Source organism: Mustela putorius, unplaced genomic scaffold (genome assembly GCF_011764305.1).
Source record: "Mustela putorius furo isolate JIRA1106 unplaced genomic scaffold, ASM1176430v1.1 tig00003834_pilon_pilon_pilon, whole genome shotgun sequence".
Taxonomy (NCBI): Eukaryota; Metazoa; Chordata; class Mammalia; order Carnivora; family Mustelidae; genus Mustela; species Mustela putorius.
The window spans coordinates 74,704,285-74,724,978 of NW_025421987.1; the positions used below are offsets into that span (position 1 = coordinate 74,704,285).

General features: G+C 42.4%; 1 protein-coding gene across 1 annotated transcript; it reads right to left on the reverse strand.

The window, feature by feature from the left end:
* Positions 1–200: 200 nt before the first annotated feature.
* TNFSF10 (TNF superfamily member 10) lies at positions 201–19,537 on the reverse strand. Its single transcript, XM_004756590.3, has 5 exons — positions 19,298–19,537; positions 13,228–13,365; positions 10,381–10,423; positions 4,224–4,328; positions 201–2,525 (listed from the first exon to the last, which is right to left on the reverse strand). The coding sequence occupies exons 1-5, from the start codon at positions 19,520–19,522 to the stop codon at positions 2,074–2,076; spliced, it is 963 nt and encodes a 320-aa protein (XP_004756647.1). The 5' UTR covers positions 19,523–19,537; the 3' UTR covers positions 201–2,073.
* Between the last annotated feature and the right edge of the window lie 1,157 nt (positions 19,538–20,694).

A 20,694-nucleotide genomic window follows, 5' to 3' on the forward strand; every position in this document is an offset into this window, starting at 1 on the left:
CAATTCAACCCATAACAAAAGCATTAGCTATAAAGGAAAAGACTGACATATTTAACACATTAAATAAAAAGTGAGAAATTAATTCCTTTCTTCTGTAAGAGACATCAGATAAAAGATATCATGAAAAAGAGATTAGAAGTCCTTTTTTCCATTTTAATAATCTTGGTACCATAAGACAAATGCAAATATTAAACAAAAACTACACATTTTAATATGTCATCTTTATTGAAAAAGTAACATCTTAAAAATTTAGTATAAAAATATAGAGCAAAAATGTTCTCTTTCAAGATTTTATGGAACACACATTGTAGTCTTTTTTCTTTCACTTTTAAATCCTTGTTTAAAAGGTCTTTTTCTGGGTTCTTGCCTGGCTCAGTCGGTAGGGTATGCAGCTCTTGATGTTGGGGTTGTAAGCTGGAGCCCCACATTGGGTGTAGAGATTACTTAAAAGTTAAATCTTTAAAATTTTTTTAAAAAGAAGGTCTTCACTTGGAGATTACTTTTGAAATTCCTCAAAGTTTTTTTCAGTATAAGGGATAAGGCAGAGGATGCTTTTAAAATTTTTCCCCATATGATTAAGTATTCATTCACTCAGTCATTCATCGATTCACAAACGTATTTTGTGTGGGTGTTGTGTTAAGGCACTGTCCCAGGGACTGAGGTTACAGATGGGGACGGGACAAAACATGCCCTGTGATCACCGTGCTTATATTCTGGTGAGAGGAGGCAGGCTTTAAAACACAGAGTAACAAATATGTCAATTTGTCAGTATGTAAAAACTTAACTAGTGTTATAGAAAATAGAGTGAGAGGGGCCAGAAGTGCCAGGTGTCTGCAGGGTGTTGTAAATTTAAGTTTAAAGGAAACTTTTTTGAGAAAGACCTATTGGATCAGACAAATTTAAATGAACGTTTGAGCAGACAACCTCAAAGTATAAATTATGCTGCATTTAGAGCAACAATTAGAAGAGATTAGACAAATACTCCAACTAATTTTTTTTTTCCAACTGGTTAGATTAAATGGTGAAATAAAATGTTTTGTGTCACAATTTTGGCAGATAAAAGCAATTGCTCCTCTTCTGGCTGAGGCAAATAACTGATTCAACCTTAAGCAGATGTATACTAGACAAAGACATTTGGTAGTGGAGGATGGGGTAGGGGGTGGGAGGTGAGGATTAGATCTCTCCTAGGCTCTTCTCTGCGAATTTACCTGTGTTTGGTGTTTCCACTTTCCCATTTCTCTTCCTGCTCCCATGAGGCCAAATTCCCTTGTCCTGATTAGCTGTTCACTCGTTATGGAGTCCTTTATCAAAAATATTATTAGTACTTTGGGTCAGCTTGACTTTTGTAGTGAAAATCACAAGCCATTCAGAAGTAATTCCTTATTCACTGAGCATAAATTTAGTTTAGTTTTTTTTTTTTTTAACAAAATGATATTATTTTGAGTAGAATGTTCTTATCTCCATCAAATCCAGGTGTATGAGATAACTCCTGTAAGGTCAAGCATGATGCAAACACCCTTTGCACATCCCATATATTGACAGAGGCTACCTCCCAAGATCATGACCTTTTAGTGGTTCTCCTTGTTGTCTGTTATGGTAACCTGGAAATGACCAAGGTGATATATTACTTACGAGACGGATCACTGGGTGCCTGGGTGGCTCAGTTGGTTAAATATCTGACTCTTGATCTCAGCTCAGATGTTGATCTCAGGGTTGGGAGTTCAAGCCCCGTGTTGGGCTCCACAGAGCCAGTGTGGAGCCTCCAAAAAAAGAGATGGATCATTAATCTTTCTTCTGGAATCCTCACAAGAGTAGAAAATAAAGACAGCTGTGTATTGCTACACAAGTGTTTGGAAACAGAATTTTCTAGGTTTCTGAGAGCAAACTGATATCTTGTAGACCCCTGAAAGGTCTTTGGGAATTTCGCTTTCTTAAAATGACTTGGTCATTTTCAGAGATATTAGAGAAGCGTGTGTTGCTTTTTAGGTCTTCTGGTTGAAGCGGCTTTGCTCAGATTTCCTTACTTTTTGTGAAGAGTCACTTTGGGAATATTGTTTTTTCTTTGCAGATTAATTAGCCAACTAAAAAGGCCCCGAAAAAACTGGCTTCTCTGTCCATGTCAATCAATTGCTTATTATTTACAGAGACAAAAATTGTATCATTTTCCTTAAGCTCAAATATCCCACCTTGATAGATGGAATAGAGTCCATATTCAGAGTCTTTAGACCAACAACTATTTCTAGCACTTTTCATCAGCAGTATAGGGTCAGGATAATTTGTGTATTTGTAAATATATTGTACCATTTGTTTGTTTTTCTTTTTGTTCTGTTCTGTTGAACTCGTTCCTGAAATTTCCTCAGGTTCCTGAAACCGAAAGTATGTTTGGGAATAGATGTAATAAAATCCCCTTCGATGGATAACCAGCTCTCCATTCCTCAAGAGCAAATTATTCAAGAATGAGTGTCCTTTTCTCGATGACTCCCAGGAGTTTAGTTTCTGGCCCAAAGCTTTTTCATTCTTGGAGCCTGTATGAAGTTCAGGGAGAAAGAAAATTAAAAGAAAGAAGTTTGTAACAAAGGTAAGAATGATCTCAGTAGCTGTGCCTAGCCAATTTTGGGGGTGGGATTTTGAAGACTTTCAATCTAATACAAACTGCTTGCTCCTTCAATCTTACAAGGATTCCAAATTTCAGTCATATAGGAATCTGAGGGTATTGTATGATTCTGATCTGTTGGAAGTCCCTTACTTTCCACCTCATCCACCACTTGGGCCACATCTGTCACACTCAGCTCTAAACTGTAGCATGAGAGATGATTAACCCAAATGGCAATTTTGACTCTTGGGCAAAACTTCTATCCCGCACCCCTACTGACCTTCTTATGCTGGTGAGTTCAAATGAGTAACAAATAAGGAAGCCAAAAGAAACATATCTATTTCCTTAAGCCTGGAGCTCAGAACTTATTGCAGTTTCTTTGGGTCTCTTTGGGGTCCTTCTTGGTCTTTCTCCACAATCCAGAGTCAATGGCACTATTCAAGCAGAAAGCATTTCTAGTCCACAATAAGACAGGGCACACAGCTGGGCAAAGAGAGCCCAGATTTAAAGATCTTCAGACCCTTGGATCTTTAACTCCCAAAGACTTTGAGTGAAAAAGGGCCCTACTAAAATACGACATTCCTTTAAACTTTGGACCCGTCTCCAGGATTGGTGCAAAATTTAGTTTTTCAATAGTGTAAAAACAACTATTGTGTTTCTTGTTGAGTAGTAAATAGTAACATTATAATAACGATCTCACTCATAGGCAGAACATGTCAATCATTCATAAAGCAAGAATTCAGGAATACCAGGAAGGCAACTGTCCTCACCAAAAATTGAAGAAAAAAAAAATCCTACAGTCTTTTCATATTTTAAGTGACATCTGAAATTTCTTTAACTTGGATGAAACCTTTCATAATAGGAAAAGCCACTATTTATGGAGTACTTAAAATTCCCAGGAATTTCACCTGTGCTAATCTTCAGCATTTTATGATATAAAGATTATCTCTACTTTGTATATGAAGAAACTGAAGCTTGATTTGATTAGGTAATTTGCTCAAAGCATATATCTAGGTAAAGAGGAGCTGGTATTCCAGCGTGGGGATTTAGACCACAGGACTCCTTCAACGTTACAGGACTGTGTAGACAACAGTTCTTCAGGTAAGAAATAGACTTATCATATTTGGCTGAACCTTATGAAACTGACATGTCTGTGAGTGAAAAATGGTCAAATATTGGCAGCTTCCCATAATTCAACCAAATACAAATGCCACAAGGAATACCTAGTGACTCATGGTGAAAGTAAATAACTGATTTAGAACTTTTGAAGAGGAGGAAGATTTGATGAGAGTGAGAGAGAGAAATTACTTTGAGGAAGAAGAAGAAAAGCACAAATAGGGGTATGGGAAACTCAAAGACAAAGTTCTCCCACCACAGAATTTTCCATTTGTCTTGTAATCTTGCTTCTGAAAAGAAGCAATCTGAGCCCTCATTACCACTGAGCATTTTGTAGCTAGCCATATCAACATTTCATAGACAAGTTAAAAGAATAAACTAGTGTGTAAACCTGGTGATTCACAGACCTGTACCCCTGAGGACTAAAAATATATGTTTATAAAAAGAATAAACTATCTGGAACGAATTTTTCCAGTGCCTTCCTTTTAGCCATATATTTGTTTTTTTCTCTTACTTGGAAATGGAGACAAGCTTCTTCTCCGGCTACTTCCAGTTATGTGAGCTGCTGCTCTCTGAAGACTCCTTTCACTTAGTAGGCTAGGAATATTTAGCCGTTTTTCTAAAAAGAAAAATGATAAAGAATTTTAGCAGTTATCAAACCTACTTTTCAAAAACATTGTTATTCAGAACTGCTGTCGGTCAGACACTGTAAGCACACTGGGCTTCCAAAGTTGATCGTATGGGCTTTCATCAAAATAGCCTACATTTTAATATGATCATCCATCGATTCCTGCTTATGTTTAATTTTGAAAGTATTTTAGATGAGAAGAATAAGCAGTAGCTTGGGTTAGAATTCACCAGCATCTCAAAGGTGAGGCCCATCCAGAATATAACAAAATGAAGATTCTGGCCCTTTCTAAGTCAAACAAACAAACAAATAAATAAATCGCTGGGGACATGTAATAATTCTGCTGAGTCATTGAATGTACCCAAATAACCAAGCACTGATGAATTTCCACTTTGAGTTATATATAGAAACAGAGCGATCCTGATTCTAAAGGAGCAATGGTGAGAACAATGGTCTATAGATGCTACAAACTGGTGTCCAACAGTCATCTCCCACGCCTGCCCCTCTAAAAGGAAACATGAATTGGCATACTGGTCATGATAATCAGTATATAAAAATAAAGTCACTAATTCACTAGATAATAATAAGCAAATAAGACTTATTGATCACTTTCTGCAGTACTTTGGAGCAGCCTTTAAATACACAAATTCAGCAAACTCCTCTTTTCAGAAAATCAGTTCCAACTTCCCCAGTGTGCTTACACTGGTTACGATAAATGATATTTTATCATCAAGAAAATATTGCCAAGGGGTGCTTAGGTGGCTCAGTCATTAAACATCTATCTGCCTTCGGCTCAAGTCATGATCCCAGAGTCCTGGGATCGAGCCCCACATAGGACTCCCTGCTCCATGGGAAGCCTGCTTCTCCCTTTCCCACTTCTCCTGCTTGTATTCCTTCTCTCACTGTCTCTCTCTCTCTCTGTGTCTCTCTCTCTATGTCAAATAAATAAATAAAATCTTAAAAGAAAGAAAGAAAGAAAGAAAGAAAGAAAGAAAACATTGCCAGCAATAAATTACTGCACTGTAATAGAGAGGGGTTGCAAATCACTGTTTAAACACTAATTACACAGACTGAGCCCTCAAAAGACTTACTATCTTTTAGGAGAGATATGAACTAGACAGTGAAAATTTACTTGTGAGAAATACAAATACACACACACACACATACACACACACATAATACATAATAATAAATATAAATAAATAAATATAAATAAAGGGTGATGGGCATTCCAAAGAGGGAAAGAGTCCTCTTTATTGGAGGACTGAGGTCAGGGGAGGGTTTTGTGCTAAGGCTTACTCCAACAAACCAAGGTACTCTTCACATCTATGCCAGGTGCTCCTTTAGAAGCAAGGAGAAAGATCTAGAGACAAATGAATGCAAGCAAATATTTGAGGTGTGAGGATAACGCTCTAAAGAGGATGAGCGTGGGCAGACTTGGGAAAGAATGGAAGAAGGGCATTTTCAGAGATCGAGGACAGGGGCCACAGGCAGGATACACAAAGCATTCCTGGGCTGCAGCATAGAAGGGGTTCAGATTCGGGCTTAAATGGGGAGCCAAATGATGGAGGGTTTGAATGTTAAGCTAAGAGACACGGACACGGTAGGACTCTGAAAGATTTTGATAGGGGAAATGGAGAGATAATGTGTTGTGCTTTAGGCTATCCTATCTCAAAGTAAGGTCTGATGGGTAGAAGTTGGAAGGGTTGGAGACTGGCAAGTTACCAGACTATAACTGATCAGGAATGAGAACAGGAGGTCTTAATCAAGGCTAGGAGGAGAAGGAACAGAAAGGAGGTGGTAAAATTTCACAGGAAAGGAATGAATAGGAAGTAAGAATCTCTTCCATCCATCTTGTACAAGTTGTTACTTAATTCAGGATAGATAGGCATTTGTACAGTCCTGAAGACCAAACGTATCATGGGGATGCATGGACAATTACGTAATACTCTCAGAATGCTCAGCTTTCAAGGATGATGTGTCCATTCACCTTTAACTTCTACTGTTTAATAATTCATAATGCTTTGCCTGCCCTTAGACCTTGACACCTTGTTTTAAAATATGCAGAAGATGAATTTAATTATAAATATCTTACATTTAGAGGTCATTGTGAAGATTCAGGGAAGCCTAAACACAAAAGCAAATTCTAAAGAAGACATTTCTAAAAATAAACAAACAAAGACAAGATTTCCTACTGGCTATAGCAGACTACATGTGGAAAAGGAACCTGTGAATATGTCTGTTTGTGTGTCATGAATGCACCTTCATATACTGAATTAGTGCCTAATTTCTACATCTTAGTGTGATAAATAGAGAAGAGTATTCTTCTTACACACTGAAAATAGTACATGCATCTTCTGTAGACCAGGGATCAGTTTTGCCTCATCAGAAGAAGGGGAGTGTTCACTGTTCTGATTACCACTTTCACGGAAATTTCCAGAAGAATGCGTAGATCCTGGGAACAGATCTTATCCTTCATGTTTCATAAAGTGTATTTAATAAAGAAAAACGGGGGTTGTTAAGCAATGAAGAAGCTTATGGTATCGAAAAAGGAGAGTTGAAAAGTAGAAAGACATCTTTGCAACACTTAGAGAACAGTTTCTTCTCTGCCAGGCTGGTGTGCCCCAGGACAGCAGTCTCCAGTATGTGTATTCAGGTCTCCATGGCCATTAGTATGGGAAAATGGGGTTACAGTGAGCCAAATGTGAAAAAGTAGCAAATTTTATCCAGTAGTTTTATTGACTTATGTATTCATTTAAAAATACGTATTAAGAGCCTTCTATGTGGAGAGATAGGGAGGTGACACAATATTGTGAATGTGCTATCTGCCACTAAATTGGGCCTTCAAAATGGTTGACCATAACATTCTCAAAGGTGGTGGAGTAGGAAGATCCTGAGCTCACATCCTCCCATGGACACATCAAGGCTACAACTGATAAGGGAAATCTGTGTTCTAAAGCGCTGGACCAATCCAGCAGGGGAATCCCAGTCCTGGCCCCAGGGCCATTCCGGGTTTTCCTTCCTGCCTGGCCATCAAGCATACAGAAGTGGCACAGATACAGAAGTAAAAGTGTATAAACTACCCCCTTTGTTTGTGCTGGTGGCTGTCCTTGGGAGATTACTCTCCTCTGAACCTGCCAGTATTAAATAAACCTCCAAGGTGACCAGTGCCTGGTTCTTCTACTAGATCCAGTTGAGGTTCCATAAGACAACTACATATAGAGTAATTCTCTCTGAAAAGAACCTGAAGACTAGCAGAACAGCTCTTCCATAGTCAAAGATATAAAGAAAAAGCCACATGGAGACGAGTTGAAAGGGCCAGGGTTAAGATCTCATCAGGACTCACCTTCAAGGCAAGGTGATCTACAAGCGGTAAGGGTATACATAGGTATGGAAACTCCCCCTGGGGAGCAAGGGATTCAAGCCCCACATGGGACACTGTCCCCCCCCCTCCCCAGCCCGGGGCCTGCCCTGGGAAGACAGCTCTCACAATGTCCAGCTTTGAAAATCAGTGGGGCTCACCTCCAGGAGAGCCAGAGGGCTGGAGGAAACCGAGACTCTGCTTTCAAAGGGCTTGCACACAAACTTACTCCAAAACCCAGCACAGAGGCAGTGGATTCAAAAGTGCCTGGGCCATATGTGAAGGATATTTCTTCCTAACTTCAGGGCATGTGATAGAAAGGCAAGGATCTATAAGAAGTTTCTTTGGGAACAGAAGTGCTGGCGGCCTTTTCTCTTGCCTTCCTTCTCTCTAGCCAACTTGACCAGTGCCAGTTCTGACTCTCTTCACCAACCTTGCTAGCACCTCGCCTGGTCCTGGCATTGCCCTGTGGACCTGCCCCATCCAATCTGTGCCTCCTGGTAGAAGCCCCTCTACAGCAGCTCGGCTGAGACCAGCGTCCCCCCACACTTGTTCCTGCTCTGCCGTGGAAAGATGCTCAGCATCACTTATCATCAGGGAAATGCAAATCATAACCACCATGAGCTGTCTGCACACTTGTCAGAACAGCTAATAACAAAAAGACAAGCAACAAGTGTTGGCCAGGATGTGGAGGAAAGGGAGCCCCACAGCACTGCTGGTAAATCAGGGCAGCCCCTCTGGAAAATAGCATGGAAGTGCCTCAAAAAAACTAAAAATAGAAAAGCCGTACAATCCAGCAATTCCACCTCTGGATATTTATCCCAAGAAAAGGCAAATGAAATCACTATTTTTGAAAAGATATATGCTCCCTTATGTTCACTGCAACATGAGTACAATGGCCAAGATCTGGAAGCAACCCAAGTGTCCACCCGTAGATGAGTGGATAAAGAAGCTGTGGTAAACACACAATGGAACATTACTCAGCTGTAAAAGACCATGAAATTGAGCCATTTGGGACAACATGGATGGACCTGGAGGGTATTATGCTGAGTGAAATAAGTCAGACAGAAAGACAAATAATGTAAAATTTCACTTGTATGTGAAATCTAAGAACAAACGAACAAGCAAAACAAGACAGACACATAAATACAGAGAACAAACTAGTGGCTGCCAGAGGGAGTGGGTTGGGGAGATGGGTGAGACAGGTGAAGGAGATTAAGAGGTACAGTTATAAAACAAGTAAGCTACAGCGACATAAAGTACAGTATAGGGAAGATAGTCACTAACACTGTAATCAGTATTAGTGACTATGGTCACTATGGTATGGTGATAGTTAGTAATCATACTTATTGTAGTCAGCATTTTGTAATGTATGTAAATGTCAACTCACTATGGTATACACCTGAAATATAATATTGTATGTCAACTATATTTCAATAAAAAATAAAATGAGAATGATACCTCAAAAAAGAGTTACTTGTTTGTTTGTTTTAGATTTTTATTTGCTTATTTATTTGACACAGAGAAAGAGATAGAGAGAGAGAGAGCATAAGCAAGGGGAGCGGCAGGCAGGCAGAGAAAGAGGGAGAAGCAGGCTCCCCAATGAGCAAGGAGCCTGATGTTGTCCTCTATCTCAGGATCCTGGGATCATGACCTGAGCTGAAGGCAGCCACTTAACCAACTGAGCCACTCAGGTGCCCCCAAAAGTTATTTGTGTGTTATGTGAATTTAATCTCAATCAAAATACAGACAGACAGATAGACAGACACACACACACACACACACACACACACGAAACACGAAATGTGTTACCCCTCAGGGCCAGGTAGATAAAGAATCTCCTAGGTTTCGAGGATCAAGTTCGGTGCTAGGTATAGACAGATGAGAGAAACAGACATGCATTCAATCTTTGCAGATCTTTAATCTAGTAGGGAATCAGAGAGCACATGGATAAAAAATATATATATAAATAAAATAAAATACACAAGAAAATGCAATAGAAATAGCAGGGTGTGGGGCGACTTACTTAGAAAGGTAGGCAGAGGAATATTCCCTGAAGAGGTAATGAGATGATAAGATGAGAATGACAAGGAGTTAGTTATATGAGAAGCCAGGCAGAAGGCAGCCTGGGTAACAGCCCTCAAAGAGAATGTGGGTTGAAGCAGGCTGCTGACCGTGAACAGGAAGGGGCCGTGGCTGAGAGACCACAGGATGAGAAGTGGGGGGGTGGTAAATGATTGCTGGGAAAGGTGACAAAGCGAGAGGCCCTTGCGTAAAAAAAGTCATAGAGCCTCGTAGTGGTCAGAAGCAGAGAAGATAGGTCATGTTGGGTTCTCATTTATCTTACTTTCAGCCATGTTCCAGAAAGGATTTAGATGACTTACTTACAGCACATTTGAAAGTAAAAAATAAATAACTGAAGAAATGGAGGTGAAAGGGAAATTCATGGTGGGAAAACAAGATTCAGAAGAAATAAAGTTTTGACCGCAGTTGGGGCCCCAGGTTTGGCTCTAAGCTTCCTAATGGCCAATACAAAGAGAAAGATAGAATCAAGTGGCTTGAGACACTGAATCACAGTCTGAGGGAGGATGCGTGGAAGGGAGTGGAGGAGAAGGGCTGGAGAGCCATTCACCCCATCATGAAGTCGACAGCAGAAAATTAAAATAATAAAAAAAATACTACCTGGAACTGTAGGTATGGTTTCCTCATAGGTTTTCAAAATCATCTGCAAACAGTATTGAATAAAGCTTGTTAATTTCCCTAAAAATTTCAACTGACTACAGAATGTCTATGGCCCTTCTTGCTGATGTCTAAGATGTCCTTTCTATGCCAGAGAGGAACCTCGGAAGCTTTAAATGTCCAAGCACAGGGTGGACATCTAAAGGGCGGGAGCTGGGGTGAACACTGAGGCAGAGGGAGCTGTGGAAAGTTCTGTTTCTGGAAGGGGCCTTCAGAGGCCACACCTGGAGCTGCCCAGGAAGAAGGTGCCATCTGGCAAGGTAGATGAGGCTAATGTTGCCCAAACTTCCTTGTGGCTACTGGATGTGTTCCCCAGGCCTCCTCGCTTTCTCCATGTGGGGCGTGAGTCTGCAGGCAAGTGTGTGGGTTAAGTGCACTGCGGAACAGTGTTCAGGGGCTTTGAATGGCTGGGCAGACCCAAGACTCAAGGTGTAAGACATATTGGACATACAGAGCCCACCAAGGCAGGACTTGGCAACACTGTGCCATTCTCTCGTTTCTGACCTGTGGCCAGGGCATTCTTCACATAAACATGTTTTACCACATGCCAATACCTTTTCTAAATAGCTAGCATCACCTTCTTTGTACTAACCTGTGGGGAAAATCAGTAAGAAAGAGGGAAACCTTAACCTTTCTATTAGATGAGCTAATACTGAGCGCAGCTGTGGCTTCTGAAGTTCCCTCCATTTAGTTCTGTCCCCTGGGCCTTTGTCCATCCTTTCCTGCCACTGTTGTCCCTTTTGAAACTGCCAGAAACTCTCCTTCTCTGTACTCCCACCCCAAACCAGAAGCTCTCTGTTTTTCCCTTGGTCTCAAGCCCTGACCCAATAAGGGCAGGTCCACCTCTGGCACAATGGGCATTGGGGGGAGGAGGGAAGCCAGCAGTGGCCTCAGCATGGTCTCCTTATCTCTCTCATTCTGGGGTAGAAGGAAGGAAGGAAAGAGGAGGAGCAGCAGGAAAAGAGAAGGGTAATTCTTGTAGTGTGGGAAGCAGAATCAAAGAATGATAACAGTCTGGTCAAATGGTCCAGATGCAAATGTGTCAATCACTAGCTCTGGGAGACTTTGCTCAAGTTACTTAACTGATGTGAACTTTAATTTCTTCATCTAATTTAAAAAAAAAAAAAAAAAAAAAGGAGAAGAGTAAGAGGGGGCCCAGTCAGTTGAGTGTCAGACTCTTGATTTCAGGTTCAGGGTCATGGGATCCATCCCCAAGTCGGGCTCCACACTCAGTGGTGAGTCTGCTGGAGATTCTACCCCAGCCCCTCAGATTCTCTTTCTCTCTAAAATAAATGAATACATTTTAAAAAGAGAGAGAGAGGAAGATAATAGTTTTGATTCCTTCCTCAGAGAGCTGTTCTGAGGATTAAATGGCATACCATATGGAATTTTAGGATGTTTACTGGAAAATAATCTGTTCCATTAATGGCACCTGAAAAAAGTGGGAAATCATTCCCCCCTACCCTGACCACCCATCTGTGTCCTCTCCCAGCCTCTCCCTATTCTAGTGAGCGGTGGTGTGGGAGAATGGGAGGGAGGCAGAGAGAGAACAGCAGGAAGAGGTATGTGAAGTCTAACCCCACTACTTCTCTACCCTCCCCCCACTCTCTGCCCCAGCATCCAGCCCCCTCCTCAGGCTCCAGATTTCTGCTCTTCTCTGAGTTTCTCTCCCCTGCCACCCATGGGTTTGCCCCCACCAACCCCAGGGACGTTTGAGTCCCATTCCTCAGTCTTCTCAGGATGCCCCCGCGCCCTATCCGCCAGCCGGCACTGCCCACCCCCGCCCCAGGCTTCTTGGTCCTCAACACCTGACCACCTGGAGCAATGGAGTCAAGCTGCTTCTGTACAGCTTGTATGCAGTGGGCGCCCTGCCGTGGCCTTCGGGTGAGGTCAGATTCCATTTCTCATAGAAATGGCATCCTAGAAGACATCTGGGCTCTACTGTGAGGATTGCGTGGCTCATAAACTGGAGCCCTAACCACAAGCATGACAGTTTCTATGCAAAGACAGACTGAGCACCAAACAATGGGCTTGCAATCATATCTTCAAAACACACCTCCTTCCTGCCCTGGGAATGTCCCCAGCATTTTTTTTTTTAAATAATGATGTTGTATCACGGAGTTATTTTCATAGTCATGTTCTCATCCTGACCTTTCTGGATAGGCAGGAGTTAAAATTATGTAATTTAATGAAACAAACTCTTTGCTGACAGAGAGTTTTTGCTAGGGATCCTGTTTAAGCAACTTCTACAAACATATTTTGTAATTGGTTATTTATTAACTATAAATCGAGATGTCATCACCTTCAATTTCTCAGTTTCTCTTTCTTCCCTCTTCCTTTCCTCTTTCTTCATCTCTATATGTATACAAAAATAAATATATGTTTAATTCCAGAGATCAACAAGGTTGGAAGAGTATAAAAACATTAGTACACAGCTTCGTCTGTCTTCGGAACAACAAAAGAAATCACACACGTCTTTTATTGTGGTGTGACCTTGAACACACTGCCCTGTCTGTGCCTCAATTTCTATGATGGGAGATGAAAAGTTTAGACTAGATGGGGAGGCTCGAGTAGAGGAGTGAACTCAAGACCAAGGAGTCAGCCAGGACCCACTGTTTCGTGCTGTTCCACTTTCTCCTAGTTCTATGAATTTGGGGAAAAATCACTTAAACACTCTGGGCCTCAGTTTCCTCCTTTGCAAAATGCAGCACCTCCACTCAATGCTCTTAAGTGTTCCCTGCTCTGTGACCTTCCACACCTGCTGGTGGAGGGACCTGGTGGCCCACCTACCTTTCTAACAACCTGATGGAGGTGCCACTTCACTTGCCCGCAGGGGCTGTTCATACTGTCCTCATCATAGGGGTCCCACGGGATGTCGTCTTCCTTTAAGAAACAGGCGATGCCACTTCGGGAGTACTTGTCCTGCATCTGGGTTAAGATGGAGTAGAACACAATATTAGGCTCAAGAGCTTTTTATTTTTGTTCATTTACAAGTTAAGTGATAGGAACTGATGTATGACAGATTCAAAGATGTCTTGGCACCTGAGATAAGCTCATGGCTTGAAATAGAAGTAGCCATGCTGTCCTTTGGTGAATACAAGGAAGCAGCTGGATATGGTGGAAAGGTTACAGGTGTGGTCCAGACATCCTGGGTCACAATGCCCTTCACTGCCCCAGTGTGTCCCTCAACAAACTGCTTCTTCTCTTCTCTGTTTTTCATTTGATCTTTGAGCTGGTTCATTGTGGTGATCTTTGAGATCATTTCCAACTCTGGGATGGGGAGGTTCCCATTCCGAAGATGGGAAACCACCTAGGTATAAAGTACGCAATAGAGGGGCACCCGGTTGACAGTCTGTCAAGCGTCTGACTCTTGATTTTGGCTCAGGTCATGATCTCAGTGTTGTGAGATCAAGCCCTGTGCTGGCCTCTGGGCTCAACGTGGAGCCTGCTTGAGATTCTCTCTCTCACTCTGCCCCTTCTCACTCAAATTCTCTCTTTCTCAAAATAAAAAAAGAAAGAAAGAAAGAAAGAAAGAAAGAAAGAAAGAAAGAAAGAAAGAAAGAAAGAAAAATGAACAGTAGGCAATAGAGTCCATTTAAATTCCAGGATCCTAAATAAAAAAGTAAACAAATCCTTCAGGGCCTTTGGGGTACAGGTAATGTTCTTTTTCTCAATCTGAGCTTCTGGTATTGAGTAAATTCTAGTTACTTTTGTGAATTCTACTCCTCTGAATGGTAGAATCTAGAATATATTTCCACGGGAAATCTTAACACTGTTTTATTAAATGTCCACGCTAGTTACAGACACTTGAAATACCATTTGAAGGTTCACCCCTCCTTCCGATTGAGAACAAGCATTTATAATGGCCAGGTAACTGTCAACAAAGTACTAGCCTGATATCAAATATACACACACACACACACAAACGCGTGCACGCACACAACCCAAACTATCCAGCACATTCTAGGCTGACAACTGGTTAATTTTACAAAGGAAAACGGGAAGTCCATTCGAGGTCAGACATTAGGTTTTTTTTTTCCTTTTTCCTGTTTTTGTTTTTAACAACTGGGATCGAGGAGCTGTTATTTCCCTGTGCAAATCTGAATTGCTTTTCTCTGGAGAAATAAATGGCCATTTTTATCTATTGTTTGAACTTAGGGGACACCAAAGCCTGAAGGAAAGATCAAACTTAATGATGCTCCTTCCTATAAAAAGACAATCTCATTCCAAATCAAAATAATTTGTTTGTGCGCGGTCCCAGTCAGAGTCACATTGTTCTGAGCCCAGCCACATGCCCCTTGGACATTTGACGAAGCTCCCTCAAGTGCAAAAGCACAAATCTGAGTTGATGAATTCCTTCCACAGACTCTGGCACAGAACATTCATTTACTTTCTAAATAAATGTTTATTTTCTTTCTTCCTGCCTTTAATTACAAGAGTCAAACTTTCTCCAGTTAGTAGATGTGCTAGCGGTGACAGCTGGGGCCGCCTAAGCTGTGTGGAGTTAACAACACTGATTTGCTCCCTCCCCACCATGCTTGTCTCCTATAGACATCTACTTGCACCTCCAATATATGTGGGAGCTAAAACGCATTTCCTAGGAACTCGATTAGGTATGCTTTAGAAATAGGAGAACATATCCCGCAACTGGGGGTGGAGAGGATCAGAGAGGAGGAGCTGGATTCAATACAAAGCCCAGAGGGTGGTTCCAGGAAGAGCAAGTTAGCTACATTGGACCCTGTCCCGGGACAACCAGTATGGGTGTTCTCTGGCCAGACATTGGTCTGATGAAACTGAATAAACAGGTTCACAAACGCCTATAACTTGTGGACATGAAAAGACGTGCCTGACACAGAGAGGAGGAGGATGTCTTTTCTTACTTCACAGCAGCTGGAAGCTCTCTCATCACAAAAAGATGAAGAACAGGAGAAGCTAGGACCAGGGGCAGGAGAAGGCAGAGCTGAGAGCTGCCGGGGGCCCCGCAGTCATGGTAGCTGGAAGCTTCTTGGGAACTGAAGGGGAGTCTGAGAGGGTGGAAATGCCACAGGGCCCAGCCCAGGCCAGAACCAGCTGCACCTGAGTGGTTCTGGACACCCTCTGGGGATTTTCCAGAAACACCTCCAGAAGGTGGGAGGAAGAACCCTGAAAATTATGTTAAGATCCTAGGCCTACATGGGAGGGAGGCTGACTAGCTAATGTGACTCCACTCTTACCCCCAATTTTTTTTTTTAATATTTTATTTATTTATTTGACAGAGGGAGAGAGATCACAAGTAGGCAGAGCAGCAGGCAGAGGGAGAGGGGGAAGCAGGCTCCCTGCTGAGCCGAGAGCCAGATGTGGGTCTCGATCCCAGGAGATCTCAGGGTCTCAGATCCCTGAGATCATGACCTGGATCGAAGGCAGAGGCTTAACCCACTGAGCCACCCCGGCGCCCCTGTTACCCTAAATTTAATGAACCCTAGAACCATTGGTGGTATATGGGAAACCTGCAAAATATAAAAAAGCAAAGAACACTTTTCTAAATTAAAAATCAACAAAAAACCCACTAAAATCACCCTGATCCTAGTTCTTAAATAACCTCTCGATGATCTCTCTTGTTTTCAGGGTTGTATGTAGGCAATTGCGTGTATGGTTGTTTTCTCTTAAGACTGTATAAAAATGTCACGTTTTTAAAGCCTACCTAAAAATCATATATAGGCAGCATAGATATTTTTATGGCATTCATGGTAGAAAATTTATAAAACATAGAAAAGGAAAAAAGACATCCTTAACCATACAGTCTAGAGATCACAATGATCAACGATCAACATTTTGGTATTTCACCTTCTACACATTTTATGCATGAATACTGGTTTCTGAATAATCGAAGGCCTGAGGGAAAGCCCAGCCCTCCTCCCCAGCCCCACATGTTTCTTGCATTTTCCTATTTGGTGGTTTCTTCTCCAGACTTTGGCCAGGGATGGTGACTAGCTGCGTGAGTGAGGGGGTACCATGGTTGTTTCGAGAATGATTCATGATGGTTAATGTGATGAGTCCCTCTCTGTCCTTTTTTCCCACCTCCTTCCCACTTCAAAGCATGAATTTCCTGAAGCATGCTTCAGACCAGAGCTAGTTTCGCATTAGCCACATCTGGGTGTCGGAGGCCGGGGAGTCACGTGTGCTATTTTCATCTGCACGGCACTCGGAAAGCTTTTGCACCTAGCGTCTGCTCTTCTGACCCAGGAGCCCTGAAAGGTGGTTTCCACCGTGACTGCGGTTGGTGCCATCAACAAACATGGTGATTGTCTAGGCCAAGGCCAACCTTGTCAGTCCTTGGCCGGGCTTGTGGTCTACAGGTTGGCCTCCTTTGCCAGCTGGCTCGGAGACTTTGTGGTGGAGACACTGGCTTTCTCTCCTGCCCTGACATGAGTTTCTAAGGAATCATTTTCCGTGAACCACAAGCAGCATAAAGAACCATTTATGGAGAATGGTGGCTAAGCCTCCCCTTCTCCCTTGTCTTTCCCATCTATGATGCCAAAGTGGTAGGCAGTTCCTTGTCACGAGATATTCTCAGAGAGACATAAACTTTAGAGGCTAAGCCCATAGTTAGCGTCCAGGCTTGCTAGTCTACAGGCTTCTTTGTGCTTATGTGTGAAGGTCAGCTCAGAGCTCCTCAGCCCTGCTTAGGTCATGCTCTCTATAATCCTTGCTCAGCTTACCTTCTGGGAACTTTCATCAACCCAAGTGGAATCTCTGATCTGTTTAAGGAAATTAATTCTTCCATTAAATATGCTTTTCCAAATTTTACACGGTCAACCAAAGAGACGCAGAGTCACTTTTCCTTGCAAGCATTCCTGACAAAGAGGGTGATGGTGGCAGGAGACTTCTCAACACTAGTAGTTTATGGAGCACTCCTTTAATGCCAAGGCTCAAAACTGGGCTTTCCCTTTAACCTGTTTTATAATCTTGGGCAAATCATCTAATTCCTTGTGCCCTATGTATCTGTAAAATAGGGCAATTCTATTTACAAGTTCGTTACAAGCTCAGTAATTCTATTTACAAGTTTAAGGATCAAATAGAGCAATATTTTGCAAAGTTTCTGGAACACAGTATTGGCTGAAGATCTGTTCACTCTCCTCACTTTCTGGCACTTTCCATGAATTCTTCCATATGGCTATACGTATATGTATCCATATATAACTATGCAATCAAGAAAAATGTATGCATGTGGGGAGATGTTAAGCTTTATTCAAAATTTCCATTTTTATAGTTGAATAAAAAAATACTTGATCATATACACAGAAAAGTGCATGAGTCAATAATTAGTTAATTCAGTCTTAAAACTTGGCCAACTTGTAATGTCAGCAAACTGAGGTAATGGCTTGCGCAATAGAGACAGACTCATTCTGTTTATCCTGCAAAATTAATAACAGTTAGGACATGCTAGCTCCAAACTCACGAACGCAGCTGTATTCCAGACTCTCAGGTGGACTTAGAACTAGAGGCATGTTTATAGTTACACAGATGTTTTAGTTACAAATATCCAGGGCTCTTCTGAATGTGCCCTAGAGCAAAGCTGGCTTCACGGGTCATCTAAGGATAGCCCCTCATTTTCATAATTCCTTGCAAATCAAACAAGAGTCTACTTCATCCAACTCCAAAGGAAAATTTTGCAACTATTTGAGATAACCAGATGTATACTTCACAGGGTATGCAAACAGCCTTTCCATAACAGATACTCACTCTATGGCATTTAGATAATTTATATTTTTCTGAGACCCTTCTACTTGCATTCCCTAGCCAGCCGGCAGATGCAATGTTGCTTTATCATCATGTGGCAGGATGCAGGGGGCATCCGAGGGTGCAAATATGTTAACTCTATAGACACCCCGTAGAGGAGGAAGGTGTGTTTTAGGAGCCCAAAGACTTGAGTTCTCCTCCGCTTCCAAAGCCCTGTCTGAGCTTAGGTATGTCATTTTGTCTGGGGATCTCTAGTCTCCTTATCTATAAAACGGGGGGTGTCCAAATTTCCTTCCAACTCACAGTTCTCTACTATATAATACACAATTAGTCAAAACATACATTAGAACCCAAACGCTGGCTTGGTTTATTTTCAGCAATTTTGCATTCATGGTTCCAAAAGTTCTATATAGTTGAGAAATGCAGGAACTAAAATGGTACTAAGGTTTTTTTCCCCCTCTGTCAAATGTACCTGCATTCACACTTGGACCACCCACAGACATAGAGCAGTCATTTTATTTTCAATTATTTTATCAGGAACATAAAATGTGAAGTCCTTATGGTAACAGACTTAATTCTAGACTCTAGAATTAAGAATCTAAGAATTAAGAATCTAAGTCTTAATTCTAGACTCTAGACTCTATGCATGACATGTCTGGGGCCAGGGAACAGACCAATGCCAGTCCTTCCTATCCTCACTGTTGTCCACACAGAAATGCCACAGATCTCAAACTAAATCATGTTTCAAAGATCAGACTTACCCTCCACCCCGTGTCTTGGAGGAAAAAGACAAACCTGATGACACTCCAAGACTTAGTGCCGATTTTAGTTCAATTGCTAGTATTATAAAATGCACAAACTGATGAAGAGGGAAAAAACAACTATGCTAGGAGTTTTGCTTTTGCATCTGCCAGTTGCTGGTAGAACGAGTTCTGTAACCCCACTCTGTTCATACAGTCCTTTCAACTTAAACTTTTGCAAGGTCCTCCGTAATCATATGCGTTAGCATTTAGGGTCCACAGGCAGAGAGAGGGAACTTTTTTTTTTTTCCCAGAAGAGGAAACAGAGGCAGTTACCCCCCCCCCCCCCCCCCCCAGGGTGGCTGAGCGCCTCTGTCAGGGACCGTGTGCATGGTACTGACCTGCTTCAGCTCTCTGGTGAAGTACATGTAAGTCACGGCCACACAGAGGGACTGCAGGAGCACGGTGAAAATCAGAATCAGCACGCAAGTCTGCCCAGGGCTGGGGCCCCCCGGGGCCTGCATCTCGCTGTGATCCTGTCCAAGTCTCACTGTGGCAAAGGCAGCCGACAGCAGGTTATTGCTGTTGAACCAACGATCAGGGGTGGAGCTCTTCTTGGGTTTCATTTATTTAAAAACAGTCAAAACGAAACTGAAAACAACAGGCTAGGGAAAGGAGCATTCCAGGAAGCTCTCTCCATTCTATGGGAATATCAGGGACTAAGGAGGGAAACAGACATCAAAATTGTTTTCAAAACTGGCAGGGCTGTGTGTTAGGGCAAACAGCTGCTTCCCCAGTGCTCGGGGCCCATTGGGGGTCCTGTGGCTGTGCCCTTGCCCAGGAACTGTGCTCATTCCTGGGCCCCGAGGCTGCATCTCATCCCAGCAGCTGGTGCCTGAGAGCCAGACCACAGATCTGACCATCCGCAGAGGCCACTCTAGTCAGAGATGCAGGCTGCATGGGGAGAAGTTTCCTTTGTTCTCTCCAAGGTTACTCGGTGGCCCCATGCAGCAGTTCAGTGGTCCGGTAGGTGTCTTCAGTTGGGAGGCCAAGTGGTGTGGGGCTTAGCAAACAACCTCAGGGGCTCAGACTGCCTGCAGGCAGATGTTGGTTCTGCTGCCTCCTGATGTGAAACCCTACCTGGGTTTTTAAGGGCTTTGTCCTTAAACTTCAGCATCCATGAAGCAGGGATGATAGCAGCACCTAACCCCAAAGCGTAGCTGGTAGATGAAATGAATTAATTACTCATGCCTGGCTTCCTGGGGCTGCTTGGCAAATATAGCCCGTAACCTTTCTAGCTACAGACATGGAGAGTGGAGTGGACCAGAGGATGGAGCAAGGGCTGCTCACCAACTTGAAAATTAAGTCCCATTTAGTCCGAAGTGAGATTTTATTGACAGTGAGATATGGAATTCCAGAAAATGTCACCCAGAAAGACCAAGGAAATGTACCTGAGTGGTTTGGACAGGCCAAGTTCATGCCCCTCAAGGATCAACGAGTTAAGAAATGCAAGGCATTTGACTTGGTCTCTCATCATGGCACCCTGACCCCAATTATGTATACCCATTTGGTTTTCCAACTTTATCTAGGTTATTATTTACACACGTTAAAATTCATCAGTGTCAAAGGTTTGGTATACCTTGGTAATTGGATATGAGGTGTAACCACCACAATCAAGTTATAGAATGGTTACTTCGCCTTTAAAACTTCCTTCAGGGGAGCCTTGGTGTCTCAGTCCTTAAGGGTCTGCCTTCAGCTCAGGTCATGATCCTGGGGGCCTGGGATGGAGCCCCATATC